Raw genomic sequence first — 19,633 nt, 5'->3', positions numbered from 1 at the left:
AGTGTAAAGTGACTCTGGATTTATTTGCAAGCACATTTTGTCTTTGGGAATAGAATCAAACTTTTTTTATTACTAAACTTTTCTCATTTTTTTGCTGTTTTTCCTTTGAATCCTTTGATTAAACACTGAATATTTAAGAAGTTTTTTTCGATGGATGTTAGGATTTGGAGATGGATGACTCTGCTCTCTGTGGTCCAGGTGTTTACCTGCAGGGCCGGACAGAGGACGGTGTGGGCATGATGTTTGGTGTCAACCACCTGGGACACTTCCTGCTCACCAACCTGCTGCTGGAGCGCCTGCAGGAGTGCCAACCGAGTCGCGTGGTCAACGTGTCGTCCCTGGCGCACAACTTTGGGAAAATCGACTTTGATTGCCTGAGCAAGCACAAAGCTCTGGGCCTGGGGACGTCCTTCGCCCAGGTGTCTCAGATCTACTCGGACAGCAAACTGTGCAACGTCCTCTTTACTCACCAGCTGGCCAAGAGACTGCAAGGAAGCCAAGTCACCTGCTACGCTCTCCATCCAGGTACGTACTCACTCACTACTCTGGATTCTTTATCCGCCTTTAAATAATGACAGCTTGTCTGGACATGATTACTCATGTTTGGGAGTGAGGTTGGAGAATGTGGGAATTGTGCAACTTGGAAAAAATGGATCATTCATTTTGAATGGGGAAAATGTCCATAAAAATTGGGAATTTTAGGAAATCCGGGAAGTTTTTTATTAATTGTTGGAAGGGAGCACACAGTTCTTGAACAGACTGAATATTTTGAAGTTGTAAAAAATGTGAGAGTTGTGGAACTTTGAGAAATGTCCCATTTTTTTCCAATGGGAATTTACTGGAAATTTGGGACTTTTGGGAAAAAGCGGGAATTTTTTTTTTAAATGTTAAAAAATGTGAATGTTCTGAATGAATTGAATTGAAATGGTTGGTGTTGTAACTTTTCAAATCGGTCGAGAAATGTTGGCGTACTAACATTTTTAATTGAGAAATGGTATTACGGAATTCCTGGAATTTCAGGAAAAAACAGGAATTTTTCCTGGAATTCCTGGAATTTCAGGAAAAAACAGGAATTTTTCCAGTTCACAAAACAACTTACTTTTTTGTCCTGATTAAAAGGAATGTTTTGACGGTGGAATGGTTGAAGTGGGTTGAAAAATGTGGAAGGAGTAGTCGACAGAAAAAAGGATTTGAAAAAAAACGGGAATTCTGTGAATTCCTGGAATTCTTTGGAACTTGAAAAAAATAGTTTTAATGTGTTGAAGGTGGAATGGTTTGAATTGGTTGAAAAATGTGGGAATTGTGGAAGTTTGAAAAATGGACAATTCATTTTGAATGAGGAAAATGTCCCTAAAAACTGGGAATTTTAGGAAACCCGGGATTTGTTTTTAATTCTTGGAAGGGAGCACACAATTCTTGAACAGACTGAATATTTTGAAGTTGTAACGGTTTGAATCAGATAAACATTGTGGGAGTTGTGGAACTTTGAAACATTTCCCATAAATTGAAATGGGAGTTTCATGGAAATTTAGAAAAAAAATTGAAAATGTAAAAAAATGTGAATGTTCTGAATGATTGGTGTTGGATTTTTTTAAATCGGTCGAGAAATGTTGGCGTACTAACATTTTTAATTGAGAAATGGTATTACGGAATTCCTGGAATTTTGGGAAAAAAACAGGAATTTTTCCAGTTCAAAAAACAACTTACTTTTTTGTCCTGATTAAGAGGAATGTTTTGACGGTGGAATGGTTGAAGTGGGTTGAAAAATGTGGAAGGAGTAGTCGACAGAAAAAAGGATTTGGAGAAAAAAACGGGAATTCTGTGAATTCCTGGAATTTTTGGAACTTGAAAAAATTAATTTTAATGTCCGGGGTGAGTGAAATGTGTTGAAGGTGGAATGGTTTGAATTGGTTGGAAAATGTGGGAATTGTGGAAGTTTGAAAAATGGACAATTCATTTTGAATTAGGAAAATGTCCCTAAAAACTGGGAATTTTAGGAAACCCGAGATTTGTTTTTAATTCTTGGAAGGGAGCACACAATTCTTGAACAGACTGAATATTTTCAAGTTGTAACGGTTTGAATCAGATAAACATTGCGGGAGTTGTGGAACTTTGAAACATTTCCCATAAATTTAAATGGGAGTTTCATGGAAATTTAGAAAAAATTTTGAAAATGTAAAAAAATGTGAATGTTCTGAATGATTGGTGTTGGATTTTTTTCAAATCGGTCGAAAAATGTTGACGTAGTAACAGTTTTAATTGAGAAATGGTATTACGGAATTCCTGGAATTTCGGGGAAAAACAGGAATTTTTCCAGTTTAAAAAACAACTTACTTTTTTGTCCTGATTAAAAGGAATGTTTTGACGGTGGAATGGTTGAAGTGGGTTGAAAAATGTGGAAGGAGTAGTCGACCGAAAAAAGGATTTAAAAATACGGGAATTCTGTGAATTCCTGGAATTCTTTGGAACTTGAAAAAATTCGTTTTAATGTCCGGGGTGAGTGGAATGTGTTGAAGGTGGAATGGTTTGAATTGGTTGAAAAATGTGGGAATTGTGGAAGTTTGAAAAATGGACAATTCATTTTGAATTAGGAAAATGTCCCTAAAAACTGGAAATTTTAGGAAACCTGGGATTTGTTTTTAATTCTTGGAAGGGAGCACACAATTCTTGAACAGACTGAATATTTTGAAGTTGTAACGGTTTGAATCGGATAAAAAATGTGAGAGTTGTGGAACTTTGAGAAATGTCCCATTTTTTTCAATGGGATTTTACTGGAAATTTGGGATTTTCGGGAAAAGCGGGAATTTCTTTTTAAATTTAAAAAAATGTGAATGTTCTGAATGAATTGAATTGAAATGGTTGGTGTTGTAACTTTTCAAATCGGTCGAGAAATGTTGACGTAGTAACATTTTTAATTGAGAAATGGTATTACGGAATTCCTGGAATTTCGGGAAAAAACAGGAATTTTTCCAGTTCAAAAAACAACTTACTTTTTTGTCCTGTTTAAAAGGAATGTTTTGACGGTGGAATGGTTGAAGTGGGTTGAAAAATGTGGAAGGAGTAGTCGACAGGAAAAAGGATTTGAAAAAAAACGGGAATTCTGTGAATTCCTGGAATTTTTGGAACTTGAAAAAATTAGTTTTAATGTCCGGGGTGAGTGGAATGTGTTGAAGGTGGAATGGTTTGAATTGGTTGAAAAATGTGGGAATTGTGGAAGTTTGAAAAATGGACAATTCATTTTGAATTAGGAAAATGTCCCTAAAAACTGGAAATTTTAGGAAACCTGGGATTTGTTTTTAATTCTTGGAAGGGAGCACACAATTCTTGAACAGACTGAATATTTTGAAGTTGTAACGGTTTGAATCAGATAAACATTGTGGTAGTTGTGGAACTTTGAAACATTTCCCATAAATTGAAATGGGAGTTTCATGGAAATTTAGGAAAAAAATTGAAAATGTAAAAAAATGTGAATGTTCTGAATGATTGGTGTTGGATTTTTTAAAATCGGTCGAGAAATGTTGGCGTACTAACATTTTTAATTGAGAAATGGTATTACGGAATTCCTGGAATTTTGGGAAAAAAACAGGAATTTTTCCAGTTCAAAGAACAACTTACTTTTTTGTCCTGATTAAAAGGAATGTTTTGACGGTGGAATGGTTGAAGTGGGTTGAAAAATGTGGAAGGAGTAGTCGACAGAAAAAAGGATTTGAAAAAAAAACGGGAATTCTGTGAATTCCTGGAATTTTTGGAACTTGAAAAAATTAGTTTTAATGTCCGGGGTGAGTGGAATGTGTTGAAGGTGGAATGGTTTGAATTGGTTGAAAAATGTGGGAATTGTGGAAGTTTGAAAAATGGACAATTCATTTTGAATGAGGAAAATGTCCCTAAAAACTGGGAATTTTAGGAAACCCGGGATTTGTTTTTAATTCTTGGAAGGGAGCACACAATTCTTGAACAGACTGAATATTTTGAAGTTGTAACGGTTTGAATCAGATAAACATTGTGGTAGTTGTGGAACTTTGAAACATTTCCCATAAATTGAAATGGGAGTTTCATGGAAATTTAGGAAAAAAATTGAAAATGTAAAAAAATGTGAATGTTCTGAATGATTGGTGTTGGATTTTTTAAAATCGGTCGAGAAATGTTGGCGTACTAACATTTTTAATTGAGAAATGGTATTACGGAATTCCTGGAATTTTGGGAAAAAAACAGGAATTTTTCCAGTTCAAAGAACAACTTACTTTTTTGTCCTGATTAAAAGGAATGTTTTGACGGTGGAATGGTTGAAGTGGGTTGAAAAATGTGGAAGGAGTAGTCGACCGAAAAAAGGATTTAAAAATACGGGAATTCTGTGAATTCCTGGAATTCTTTGGAACTTGAAAAAATTCGTTTTAATGTCCGGGGTGAGTGGAATGTGTTGAAGGTGGAATGGTTTGAATTGGTTGAAAAATGTGGGAATTGTGGAAGTTTGAAAAATGGACAATTCATTTTGAATTAGGAAAATGTCCCTAAAAACTGGAAATTTTAGGAAACCTGGGATTTGTTTTTAATTGTTGGAAGGGAGCACACAATTCTTGAACAGACTGAATATTTTGAAGTTGTAACGGTTTGAATCGGATAAAAAATGTGAGAGTTGTGGAACTTTGAGAAATGTCCCATTTTTTTCAATGGGATTTTACTGGAAATTTGGGATTTTCGGGAAAAGCGGGAATTTCTTTTTAAATTTAAAAAAATGTGAATGTTCTGAATGAATTGAATTGAAATGGTTGGTGTTGTAACTTTTCAAATCGGTCGAGAAATGTTGACATAGTAACATTTTTAATTGAGAAATGGTATTACGGAATTCCTGGAATTTCGGGAAAAAACAGGAATTTTTCCAGTTCAAAAAACAACTTACTTTTTTGTCCTGTTTAAAAGGAATGTTTTGACGGTGGAATGGTTGAAGTGGGTTGAAAAATGTGGAAGGAGTAGTCGACAGGAAAAAGGATTTGAAAAAAAACGGGAATTCTGTGAATTCCTGGAATTTTTGGAACTTGAAAAAATTCGTTTTAATGTCCGGAGTGAGTGGAATGTGTTGAAGGTGGAATGGTTTGAATTGGTTGAAAAATGTGGGAATTGTGGAAGTTTGAAAAATAGACAATTCATTTTGAATTAGGAAAATGTCCCTAAAAACTGGAAATTTTAGGAAACCTGGGATTTGTTTTTAATTCTTGGAAGGGAGCACACAATTCTTGAACAGACTGAATATTTTGAAGTTGTAACGGTTTGAATCAGATAAACATTGTGGTAGTTGTGGAACTTTGAAACATTTCCCATAAATTGAAATGGGAGTTTCATGGAAATTTAGGAAAAAAATTGAAAATGTAAAAAAATGTGAATGTTCTGAATGATTGGTGTTGGATTTTTTAAAATCGGTCGAGAAATGTTGGCGTACTAACATTTTTAATTGAGAAATGGTATTACGGAATTCCTGGAATTTTGGGAAAAAAACAGGAATTTTTCCAGTTCAAAGAACAACTTACTTTTTTGTCCTGATTAAAAGGAATGTTTTGACGGTGGAATGGTTGAAGTGGGTTGAAAAATGTGGAAGGAGTAGTCGACAGAAAAAAGGATTTGAAAAAAAACAGGAATTCTGTGAATTTCTGGAATTCTTTGGAACTTGAAAAATTTAGTTTTAATGTCCGAGGTGAGTGGAATGTGTTGAAGGTGGAATGGTTTGAATTGGTTGAAAAATGTGGGAATTGTGGAAGTTTGAAAAATGGACAATTCATTTTGAATTAGGAAAATGTCCCTAAAAACTGGGAATTTTAGGAAACCCGGGATTTGTTTTTAATTGTTGGAAGGGAGCACACAATTCTTGAACAGACTGAATATTTTGAAGTTGTAACGGTTTAAATCAGATAAACATTGTGGGAGTTGTGGAACTTTGAAACATTTCCCATAAATTTAAATGGGAATTTCATGGAAATTTAGAACACTTTTTGAAAATGTAAAAAAATGTGAATGTTCTGAATGATTGGTGTTGGATTTTTTCAAATCGGTCGAGAAATGTTGAAGTAGTAACAGTTTTAATTGAGAAATGGTATTACGGAATTCCTGGAATTTCGGGAAAAAACGGGAATTTTTCCAGTTCAAAAAACAACTTTGTTTTTTGTCCTGACTAAGAGGAATGTTTTGACAGTGGAATGGTTGAAGTGGGTTGAAAAATGTGGAAGGAGTAGTCGACAGAAAAAGGGATTTGGAAAAAACAGGAATTCTTGGAAATCCTGGAATTCTTTAGAACTTGAAAAAAAAATAGTTAAAATTTCCAGGGTGAGTGCAATGTGTTGAAGGTAGAAAGGTTTGAATTGGTTGAAAAATGTGGGAATTGTGGAAGTTTGAAAAAGGGACAATTAATCTTGAACGGGGAAAATGTCCCTAAAAACTGGGAATTTGAGGAAATCTGGTTGTGGGAGTTGTGGAACTTTGAAAAATATACCATTCATTTCAACGAGAATTTCATGGAAATTTGAGAAAAGCGGGAATTTTTTGGAAAATGATTAAGAGCATGAACGTCTTGAATGAGCTGAATTGGTTGATGTTGGAATTGTATAAATCGGTCAAGAAATGTTGTAGTAGGAACAGTTTTTTAATTGAAAAATGGTATTACGGAATTTCGGGAAAACTGGGAATTTTTCAAGTTCTTAAACCAACTTGGTTTTTTGTCCTGACTAAGAGGAATGTTTTGACAGTGGAACGCTTGAAGTGGGTTGAAAAAAAAGAAAGGAGTCATCGCACTAAAAAAGGTTGGAAATAAGGTTAGAAAAAAACAGGAATTCCTGGAAATTTGTTGACCATGAAAAATGGTTGTTTGAATTTCCAGGATGAGTTGAAAGTGTTGAAGGTGGAAAGGTTTGAATCGGTTGAAAAATGTTGGAATTGTGGAAGTTTGAAAACTGGATAATTCATTTTGAATGGGGAAAATGTCCCTAAAAATTATAGGAAATCTGGGAATTTTATTGTACAATTGTTGAAGTGGAACACACAATTCCTGAACAGGCTGAATATTTTGAAGTTGGAACGGTTTGAGTCAAATAAAAAATGTGGGAGTTGTGGAACTTTGAAAAATGTTCCATTATTTGCAATGGGAATTTCATAGAAATTTCATGGAAATTTTTGGAATTTTTTGGAAAATGCTAAAAAAAAAAAATGTAATGTTCTGAATGGGTTGGTGAATGGTTGGTGTTGAAATTTGTCAAATCGGTCGAGAAATGTTGAAGTAGTAACATTTTTAATTGAAAAATGGTATTACGGAATTCCGGGAAAACCGGGAATTTTTCTGGTTCAAAAACAACTTTGTTTTTTGTCCTGATTAAGAGGAATGATTTGACGGTGCAACGGTTGAAGTGGGTTGAAAAATGTGGAAGGAGTAGTCGCCAGAAAAAAGGGTAGAAAAAGGGTTTGAAAAAAAACGGGGATTCTTGGAATTCCTGGAATTTTTCTGAACTTGGAAAAATGTTAGTTAGAATGTCCAGGATGAGTGGAATGCGTTGATGTTGGAATGCTTTGAATAGCTTGAAAAATGTGGGAATTGTGCAACTTGGAAACATGTCCCATTCATTTCAATGGAAACTTCCTGGAATTTTTGGGAATTTGGGGAAAAGCGGGATTTGTCAAGTTATTAAACAGAAGTTTTACTTCAACATTGTCAGTAATGGTGTTCCTCCCACCACTAGTTGGCGTAGTCACAAAACAACATATATTGTAGCTTGAGATGGACATAGACCAAGCATGCTTGTGAAGAAAGTGAGTAAGAAAGACTGCTGAGGAGTGAAAGTGGATGATATTCCTGGAATTAAAGACTGAAGATATTCCTGGAATTAAAGACTGAAATCATCAGAAAGACGACAGAGCATGTAGCTAGCTAACTTGGAGAGTAGCAGAGCTAGTCTGCACCGTACTGAAGAAGAAGGAGTCCATAACACAGCCATGGACCCTATTATAACATCTGAACATTTATCCATGAAAATATGGACAAGCTTGCGTTCTTATCTGACAGCTGAGTCATGGAAACATGTCTGTCAACAGAAGATGTGAAAACAAGACCATGCAGTCAAATATCTCATTCTTCTTTTGTTGACACTTTTAGTCCAGCTGAAACAAAACTTGCTTTGTTGGTAGAAAAGTGGAGTTGACATTTCCAAACAAAGCTTTGACAAATGAATTCAAAACCTGCTTCATGTGGAACATGTTCAAGTTAAAGTACGGCTCAACATTCCACCTGTCATGGTGGCTCAAGGCGTGACCCCAGGACGCAGAGACAGGAAAGTGGCGTGCGAGTTTTATTCTGCACTCAAAGAGCAAATAAGTGCAGAAACAAAAGGTGATGCAAGGAACTGCTGCACACGGACACCACTACTTTCATTTATTAGCACTACTAACTACTACTAACAATCACTACTAACTACTACTAACAATCACTACTAACTACTACTAACACTCACTAACTACTACTACCAGTATCACTACTAACTACTAATACCAATCACTACTAACAATCACTACTTAATACTACCAAACACCACTAACTACTACTACCACCAGTATCACTACTAACTTATACTACCAGTATCACTACTAACTACTACTACCAGTATCACTACTAACTACTACTACCAATCACTACTATCAGTATCACTACCAACGACTACTATCAATCACTACTAACTACTATTAACAATCACTACTAACAACTACTACCAATCACTATTAACTACTACTACTAACATGCACTACTAACTACTACTACTACTACTACTACTACTACTACTACTACCACCAGTATCACTACTAACTACTACTACCGATATCACTACTACTACCAATCACTACTAACTACTACCAATCACTACTACGATCAGTATCACTACCAACTACTACTACCAATCACTACTAACTACTACCAATCATTACTAACTACTACTAACAATCACTACTAACAATCAGTACTAACTACTATTACCAGTATCACTACTAACCAGTACTACCGGCATCACTACTAACTACTACTACCAATCACTTCTAACTACTACCAATCACTACTACTATCAGTATCACTACCAACTACTGCTACCAATCACTACTAACTACTACCAATCATTACTTACAATACTAACAATCACTACTAACTACTACTAACAATCCCTACTAACTACTACTACCAGTACCACTACTAACTACTACTAACAATCACTACTAACTACTACTACCGGTATCACTACTAACTACTACTACCAATCACTTCTAACTACTATCAGTATCACTACCAACTACTGCTACCAATCACTACTAACTACTACCAATCATTACTTACAATACTAACAATCACTACTAACTACTACTAACAATCTCTACTAACTACTACTACCAGTACCACTACTAACTACTACTACCAATCACTACTAACTACTACTACCGGTATCACTACTAACTACTACTACCAATCACTACTAACTACTACCAATCACTACTACGATCAGTATCACTACCAAATACTACTACCAATCACTACTAACTACTACCAATCATTAATAACTACTACTAACAATCACTACTAACTACTACTAACAATCAGTACTAACTACTATTACCAGTATCACTACTAACCAGTACTACCGGCATCACTACTAACTACTACAACCAATCACTACTAACTACTACCAATCACTACTACTATCAGTATCACTACCAACTACTGCTACCAATCACTACTAACTACTACCAATCATTACTTACAATACTAACAATCACTACTAACTACTAATAACAATCCCTACTAACTACTACTACCAGTACCACTACTAACTACTACTACCAATCACTACTAACTACTAGTCACACTAAAACTACTAGTGTTGATAGCTTGGACTTTTATCAGAATCAGGAGTACTTGAATAATACCCGAGGGGAAATTAAGATTTTCATCACAATCCCATTCAAGAGCAGACAAACATTACAGGGAGACAGAACAGGATCAAACATTACAGGGAGACAGAAGCGGATCAAACATTACAGGGAGACAGAACAGGATCAAACATTACAGGGGGACAGAACAGGATCAAACATTACAGGGAGACAGAACAGGATCAAACATCACAGGGAGACAGAACAGGATCAAACATTACAGGGAGACAGAACAGGATCAAACATTACAGGGAGACATAAAAGGGTCAAACATTACAGGGAGACAGAACAGGATCGCTGACGGCTCTGCCAAATTCTGGCGGCCCTTACAAAAAAGGTGAGAAACAGGTAAACGCCAGGGGGTCGGGGGGGGGGGGGAATATTCAGTCTAAGCCTGGGCCCCTGGAGAGGGGGTCCAGACCGAGGCCAAGGGGAAAAAAACTCATAGCCTTAGCACCCATAAACCTGTGTGTAAGAGGGAAACATCAAAGACATTAAAAGAGCAGAGCTGATGCAACCAGACACTTCTCCACACAGCCACAAAAGTAAAACAACATATACACTGTGGTGGTGTCTGCGGTGTTCCACGTCATCGTCTGCTGGGGTGGGGGGAGCATGGCCAGAGACAGGAGCAGACCCAACAAAGCAACCAAGAGAGCCGACTCCACCCTCGGCCGCCCACCAACTCTCGGCCAGTGTCCAGTCCTCATGGATGAGCGAGGATACGTCCAAGGAGACCGAAGTGTCCGATACCTGCTCATTCAGCCAAGACACTACGAAGCTTGTCCGTCTCTTCGTCCGCATCTCCTCCGGTCTCTCCAAACGGACTCTGGTGTGGCAGAGACCCAGCAGCTGGTGTCCGTGGCCAACTCTCAACAGCTGGTGTCCATGGCCAACTCTCGGCCAGTGTCCAGTCCGCATAGACGAGCGAGGATACGACCAAGGAGACCGAAGTGTCCGATACCTGCTCATTCAGCCAAGACACTGAGAAGCTTGTCCGTCTCTTCGTCCGCATCTCCTCCGGTCTCTCCAAACGGACTCTGGTGTGGCAGAGACCCAGCAGCTGGTGTCCATGGCCAACTCTCAACAGCTAGTGTCCATGGCCAACTCTCGGCCAGTGTCCAGTCCGCATAGACGAGCGAGGATACGTCCAAGGAGACCGAAGTGTCCGATACCTGCTCATTCAGCCAAGACACTGCGAAGCTTGTCCGTCTCTTCGTCCGCATCTCCTCCGGTCTCTCCAAACGGACTCTGGTGTGGCAGAGACCCAGCAGCTGGTGTCCGTGGCCAACTCTCAACAGCTGGTGTCCATGGCCAACTCTCGGCCAGTGTCCAGTCCGCATAGACGAGCGAGGATACGACCAAGGAGACCGAAGTGTCCGATACCTGCTCATTCAGCCAAGACACTGAGAAGCTTGTCCGTCTCTTCGTCCGCATCTCCTCCGGTCTCTCCAAACGGACTCTGGTGTGGCAGAGACCCAGCAGCTGGTGTCCATGGCCAACTCTCAACAGCTGGTGTCCATGGCCAACTCTCGGCCAGTGTCCAGTCCGCATAGACGAGCGAGGATACGTCCAAGGAGACCGAAGTGTCCGATACCTGCTCATTCAGCCAAGACACTGCGAAGCTTGTCCGTCTCTTCGTCCGCATCTCCTCCGGTCTCTCCAAACTGACTCTGGTGTGGCAGAGACCCAGCAACTGGTGTCCATGGACAACTCTCAGCCAGTGTCCAGTCCACATAGACGAGCGAGGATACGTCCAAGGAGACCGAAGTGTCCGATACCTGCTCATTCAGCCAAGACACTGTGAAGCTAATCCGTCTCTTCGTCCGCATCTCCTCCGGTCTCTCCAAACTGACTCTGGTGTGGCAGAGACCCAGCAGCTGGTGTCCATGGCCAACTCTCAACAGCTGGTGTCCATGGCCAACTCTCGGCCAGTGTCCAGTCCGCATAGACGAGCGAGGATACGTCCAAGTAGACCGAAGTGTCCGATACCTGCTCATTCAGCCAAGACACTGCGAAACTTGTCCGTCTCTTCGTCCGCATCTTTTCCGGTCTCTCCAAACTGACTCTGGTGTGGCGGAGACCCAGCAGCTGCTGTCCATGGCCAACTCTCAACAGCTGGTGTCCATGGCCAACTCTCGGCCAGTGTCCAGTCCGCATAGACGAGCGAGGATACGTCCAAAGAGACCGAAGTGTCCGATACCTGCTCATTCAGCCAAGACACTGCGAAGCTTGTCCGTCTCTTTGTCCGCATCTCCTCCGGTCTCTCCAAACTGACTCTGGTGTGGCAGAGACCCAGCAACTGGTGTCCATGGCCAACTCTCGGCCAGTGTCCAGTCCGCATAGACGAGCGAGGATACGTCCAAGGAGACCGAAGTGTCCTATACCTGCTCATTCAGCCAAGACACTGTGAAGCTAATCCGTCTCTTCGTCCGCATCTCCTCCGGTCTCTCCAAACTGACTCTGGTGTGGCAGAGACCCAGCAGCTGGTGTCCATGGCCAACTCTCAACAGCTGGTGTCCATGGCCAACTCTCGGCCAGTGTCCAGTCCGCATAGATGAGCGAGGATACGTCCAAGGAGACCGAAGTGTCCGATACCTGCTCATTCAGCCAAGACACTGCGAAGCTTGTCCGGCTCTTCGTCCGCATCTCCTCCGGTCTCTCCAAACTGACTCTGGTGTGGCAGAGACCCAGCAACTGGTGTCCATGGCCAACTCTCAACAGCTGGTGTCCATGGCCAACTCTCGGCCAGTGTCCAGTCCTCATGGACGAGCGAGGATACGTCCAAGGAGACCGAAGTGTCCGATACCTGCTCATTCAGCCAAGACACTGTGAAGCTAATCCGTCTCTTCATCCGCATCTCCTCCGGTCTCTCCAAACGGACTCTGGTGTGGCAGAGACCCAGCAACTGGTGTCCATGGACAACTCTCGGCCAGTGTCCAGTCCTCATAGACGAGCGAGGATACGTCCAAGGAGACCGAAGTGTCCAATACCTGCTCATTCAGCCAAGACACTGCGAAGCTTGTCTGTCTCTTCATCCGCATGTCCTCCGGTCTCTCCAAACGGACTCTGGTGTGGCAGAGACCCAGCAGCTGGTGTCCATGGCCAACTCTCAACAGCTGGTGTCCAAGGCCAACTCTCGGCCAGTGTCCAGTCCGCATAGACGAGCGAGGATACGTCCAAGGAGACCGAAGTGTCCGATACCTGCTCATTCAGCCAAGACACTGCGAAGCTTGTCCGTCTCTTCGTCCGCATCTCCTACGGTCTCTCCAAACTGTCTCTGGTGTGGCAGAGACCCAGCAACTGGTGTCCATGGACAACTCTCGGCCAGTGTCCAGTCCGCATAGACGAGCGAGGATACGTCCAAGGAGACCGAAGTGTCCGATACCTGCTCATTCAGCCAAGACACTGTGAAGCAAATCCGTCTCTTCATCCGCATCTCCTCCGGTCTCTCCAAACTGACTCTGGTGTGGCAGAGACCCAGCAACTGGTGTCCATGGACAACTCTCGGCCAGTGTCCAGTCCACATAGACGAGCGAGGATACGTCCAAGGAGACCGAAGTGTCCGATACCTGCTCATTCAGCCAAGACACTGTGAAGCTAATCCGTCTCTTCGTCCGCATCTCCTCCGGTCTCTCCCAGCAACTGGTGTCCATGGACAACTCTCGGCCAGTGTCCAGTCCGCATAGACGAGCGAGGATACGTCCAAGGAGACCAAAGTGTCCGATACCTGCTCATTCAGCCAAGACACTGTGAAGCTAATCCGTCTCTTCATCCGCATCTCCTCCGGTCTCTCCAAACGGACTCTGGTGTGGCAGAGATCCAGCAGCTGGTGTCCATGGCCAAATGTTTTGTGGTTTTTTTGTATTACAACATCAGACTCTCTCCTGTTTGTGCTTTATCACCTGGACTTCCTGTATGATATACATTCATTAGTTCCTGTCCAGAGATCTCTTACGACGTGGTGTCCAGTTACCGGTTCTCCAGCCCGATGGTCTTTGTTGGCTTTTTGCTGCATTTACCCGTGTAGGACTTGGCTACACTGTCCAGGAGTTTCCACTCTGGCTCGGCACAAGTGTACGAGGTTAAGAAGCGAACACGGGGGTGTGGACTAGGACTCGCCTAGCTTTTGAAACTGTTTGAAAGTGCATCAAGTGAGTGCAAAGCAAAGCGGCTACCATGTGACTTCGAGGACCTAGGAAGACCGGGCCGGATTAAAGTCAAGGCTCGCCACACATGGACGCATGAAGGACTTCACACCTCAACTGGGAGCGTCTTGAGGCTTCGGCCTGGCGACTGACTTTGTCCTTTCAGCCAAATGATGAAGACAACTTGAACGTTGGCGTGAGTGGGAGTGGAAAGAAGAAAGTCAGTAATTGGACTAATTATGGCATGACTGGTGGTAGAACAAGTCATGAGGACTTGGGTTGTGTGTTCAAGTCCAGCCACAAAAGCAGCTCAGATAAGGAAGCCTTGAAGGGTTGAGCATCAGATCTTATCCTCTTCTGGAATGTCAGCTGAACTCAGTCACCTTTTTTCTCTATCACTAACATACATCCACTACTGGTGTGGGTTCAGTCCAAAATAGCCTCCATCAGTAACATACATCCACTACTGGTGTGGGTTCAGTCCAAAATAGCCTCCATCAGTAACATACATTCACTACTGGTGTGGGTTCAGTCCAAAATAGCCTCCATCAGTAGCATACATCCACTACTGGTGTGGGTTCAGTCCAAAATAGCTTCCATCAGTAACATACAACCACTACTGGTGTGGGTTCAGTCCAAAATAGCCTCCATCAGTAACATACATCCACTACTGGTGTGGGTTCAGTCCAAAATAGCATCCATCAGTAACATACATCCACTACTGGTGTGGGTTCAGTCCAAAATAGCCTCCATCAGTAACATACATCCACTACTGGTGTGGGTTCAGTCCAAAATAGCCTCCAGCAGTAACATACATCCACTACTGGTGTGGGTTCAGTTCAAAATAACCTCCATCAGTAACATACATCCACTACTGGTGTGGGTTCTGTCCAAAATAGCCTCCATCAGTAACATATATCCACTACTGGTGTGGGTTCAGTCCAAAATAGCCCCCAGCAGTAACATACATCCACTACTGGTGTGGGTTCAGTCCAAAATAGCTTCCATCAGTAACATACAACCACTACTGGTGTGGGTTCAGTCCAAAATAACCTCCGTCAGTAACATACAGTACATCCACTACTGGTGTGGGTTCAGTCCAAAATAGCTTCCATCAGTAACATAAATCCACTACTGGTGTGGGTTCAGTCCAAAATAGCCTCCATCAGTAACATACATCCACTACTGGTGTGGGTTCAGTCCAAAATAGCCTCCATCAGTAACATACATCCACTACTGGTGTGGGTTCAGTCCAAAATAGCCTCCAGCAGTAACATACATCCACTACTGGTGTGGGTTCAGTTCAAAATAACCTCCATCAGTAACATACATTCACTACTGGTGTGGGTTCAGTCCAAAATAGCCTCCATCAGTAACATACATCCACTACTGGTGTGGGTTCAGTCCAAAATAGCCTCCATCAGTAACATACATCCACTACTGGTGTGGGTTCTGTCCAAAATAGCCTCCATCAGTAACATACGTCCACTACTGGTGTGGGTTCAGTCCAAAATAGCCTCCATCAGTAACATACATCCACTACTGGTGTGGGTTCTGTCCAAAATAGCCTCCATCAGTAACATACATCCACTACTGGTGTGGGTTCAGTCCAAAATAACCTCCATCAGTAACATACAGTACATCCACTATTGGTGTGGGTTCAGTCCAAAATAGCCTCCATCAGTAACATACTGGTGTGGGTTCAGTTCAAAATAGCCTCCATCAGTAGCATACATCCACTACTGGTGTGGGTTCAGTCCAAAATAGCCTCCATCAGTAACATACATCCACTACTGGTGTGGGTTCAGTCCAAAATAACCTCCATCAGTAACATACAGTACATCCACTACTGGTGTGGGTTCAGTCCAAAATAACCTCCATCAGTATCATACAGTACATCCACTACTGGTGTAGGTTCAGTCCAAAATAGCCTCAATCAGTAACATACATCCACTACTGGTGTGGGTTCAGTCCAAAATAGCCTCGAGCAGTAACATACGTCCACTACTGGTGTGGGTTCAGTGCAAAATAATCACTTAGATCGCCTTTGATATGCGAGGCATGGGTATATAAGCCACACCCACTACATTTTAGAAGGGAAACATATTGTTTACTAGTTTATTAGTCGCACCAGAGTATAAGTCGCAGATATATATGTTGTGAAATGATTTATTTACATAGAAATATTTATTTACATACCTTAATTGTTTCCAAATACTAGCTGTGACACGGCAGTAAAACGGCTGCTCAAACAAAACAGAAGTCATGGTCATGGACCCACTAGTTGCGCAAACTAGCTCTCCAATCAGCTGAACAGACTCAATAACTCCACGCTGATGTTTTGGTGAATTTACTGAGGAATTTGTGAAAGTGAAACAATACAAAAAGAATGTAAGTTAATAATGCTAACACAGTCACTTGTGAAGGTGTTAGCATATTAGCTAATGCTAACAACGCGAGCTTAAATACTTTACGATAGATACAAATGTGCATATATATACATATACATACAAATACATATACACATACATATATATACATATATATATATATATATATATATACATACATTTACATATACATAAACACATACATATAAATATATATTTACATAGATAGATATATAGATAGTACTTTATTGATATACACAATACATACATATACGCATACATATATACATAAATATATACATACATATATACATATATATATACACATACATTTACATATACATAAACACATAAATATATATATATATATATTTATATATACATACAGTACATATATACACATAACTATATACATACAGTATACATACACACATACATATCTATATATATATATACATACATTTACATATACACATACATATACATATATATACACATACATATATACATACATATACACCCACATATACAGTATATATATATATATATATATATATACCGGTATATACATATATACATACATTTACATATACACATACATATACATATATATACACATACATATATACATACATATACACCCACATATTTACATATACACATACATATACATATATATACACATACATATATACATACATATACACCCACATACATATATATATATATATATATATATATATATATATATATATATATACACATACATTTACATATACATAAACACACACATATAAATATATATTTACATAGATAGATATATAGATAGTACTTTATTGATATACACAATACATACATATACGCATACATATATACATAAATATATACATACATATATACATATATATATACACATACATTTACATATACATAAACACATACATATATATATATATATACATACATATATACATATATATATACACATACATTTACATATACATAAACACATGCATATATATATATATTTATATATACATACAGTACATATATACACATATCTATATACATGCAGTATACATACACACATACATATCTATATATATACATACATATACATATACATAAACACATACATATAAATATATATTTACATAGATAGATATATAGATAGTACTTTATTGATATACACAATACATACATACACGCATACATATATACATAAATATATACATACATATATACATATATATACACATACATTTACATATACATAAACACATACATATATATATATATATTTATATATACATACAGTACATATATACACATATCTATATACATACAGTATACATACACACATACATATCTATATATATATACATACATTTACATATACACATACATATACATATATATATACACATACATATATACATACATATACACCCACATATATATATATATATATATATATATATACACATACATTTACATATACATAAACACATACATATAAATATATATTTACATAGATAGATATATAGATAATACTTTATTGATACACACAATACATACATATACGCATACATATATACATAAATATATACATACATATATACATATATATATATACACATACATTTACATATACATAAACACATACATATATATATATATTTATATATACATACAGTACATATATACACATAACTATATACATACAGTATACATACACACATACATATCTATATATATACACATACATTTACATATACATAAACACATACATATACATATGTACATATACATATACACATATACATACATATATACATACATTCACATTTGTGTTGTTTCCCCCGTAGGAGCGATCAACTCGGACTTAGCCAGGAACACCAGCTCCTTCCTGCAGATCCTGCTGAAGCCGGTGACGGTCTACTTCTTCAAAAACACGGTGCAGGGGTCCCAGACCACTCTCCACTGTGCTCTGCAGGAGGGAATCGAACCTCTCAGCGGGCGCTACTTCTCCAACTGCACGGTGCGGGACGTCTACGCCAAGGCCAAAGACGACGGCGCGGCCAAGAAGCTGTGGGAGATCAGCGAGAAAATGTGCGCTCTTGCATGAAAGACTCTTGGCCGATCTGCCAGATGGAATAAAGATGTTCTCCTTCCTTGTTTCAAGCTTCAGTAACGACAAATATTATGTCCATGACACCATGTTTTCATTCAACAACGTTTTATTTGTATTATTGACAGGATCACATAAGGTTGTCAACTCCCTTAAAAAGAAACAACTGACCTCCTGACGTTGTTTTATTTTTATTTGGATCTTTTATACATAATTTGGACTAACACGACTAAAGTTACGGCCAATAAGAGAGCAGAAATGTACCCGAAAGGACAAAAAAGTTCCCAGAATACTCAAAAGGGTCAAATTATGTGAAACATTTTTTATACTAATTGACTCAAACCGGACTAACTAAAGCTAGTTGTTGTCATTTGAAAATAATCCAACCATTTAATGCTTTATTTGGCTGTGAAATATAACATTTACACTACTTTCATCAGAATAGTTGTATTGCCATTGTTTGAGAACTGGTTCACAAACTAGGACAGGTAATAAAACATAGGTAATAATTCCACAGGTAATAAAACATAGGTAATAATTCCACAGGTAATAAAACATAGGTAATAAGATTAGCTGTAACCATACTTGCCAACCTTGAGACCTTCAATTTCGGGAGGTGGGGGGTGGGGGCGGGGTTGGGATGGGGGCGTGGTTGGGGGCGTGGTTAAGAGGGGAGGAGTATATTTACAGCTAGAATTCACCAAGTCAAGTATTTCATATGATTGGCAACACTAAATTGACCCTAGTGTGTGGATGTGAGTGTGAATGTTGTCTGTCTATCTGTGTTGGCCCTGCGATGAGGTGGCGACTTGTCCAGGGTGTACCCCGCCTTCCGCCCAATTGTAGCTGAGATAGGCTCCAGCGCCCCCCGCGACCCCAAAGGGAATAAGCGGTAGAAAATGGATGGATGGATATATATATATATATATATTAGAGATGCGCGGTTTGCGGGCACAACCGCGGAGTCTGCGGATTATCCGCGGATCGGGCGGATGAAATTAAAAAAAATAAGATTTTATCGG

At 39.5% G+C, this 19,633-nt stretch overlaps 1 protein-coding gene across 1 annotated transcript in view; it reads left to right on the top strand.

Annotated features, from left to right (window-relative positions):
• LOC133572854 (dehydrogenase/reductase SDR family member 13-like) overlaps window positions 1–18,658 on the top strand; it is a 34,269-nt gene extending 15,611 nt beyond the window's left edge. The window contains exons 4-5 of the mRNA XM_061925913.1: window positions 199–525; window positions 18,349–18,658. Of these exons, the coding sequence (XP_061781897.1) occupies window positions 199–525; window positions 18,349–18,608 (587 nt within the window). The 3' untranslated portion in view covers window positions 18,609–18,658. The remainder of the gene's footprint in view (window positions 1–198; window positions 526–18,348) is intronic.
• Window positions 18,659–19,633: the final 975 nt, after the last annotated feature.

The sequence above is a fragment of the Nerophis lumbriciformis genome, linkage group LG30 (genome assembly GCF_033978685.3).
Source record: "Nerophis lumbriciformis linkage group LG30, RoL_Nlum_v2.1, whole genome shotgun sequence".
Classification (NCBI taxonomy): domain Eukaryota; kingdom Metazoa; phylum Chordata; class Actinopteri; order Syngnathiformes; family Syngnathidae; genus Nerophis; species Nerophis lumbriciformis.
The sequence above is the reverse complement of the archived record's forward strand: the minus strand, read 5'-3'. Positions and strand labels throughout refer to the sequence as shown.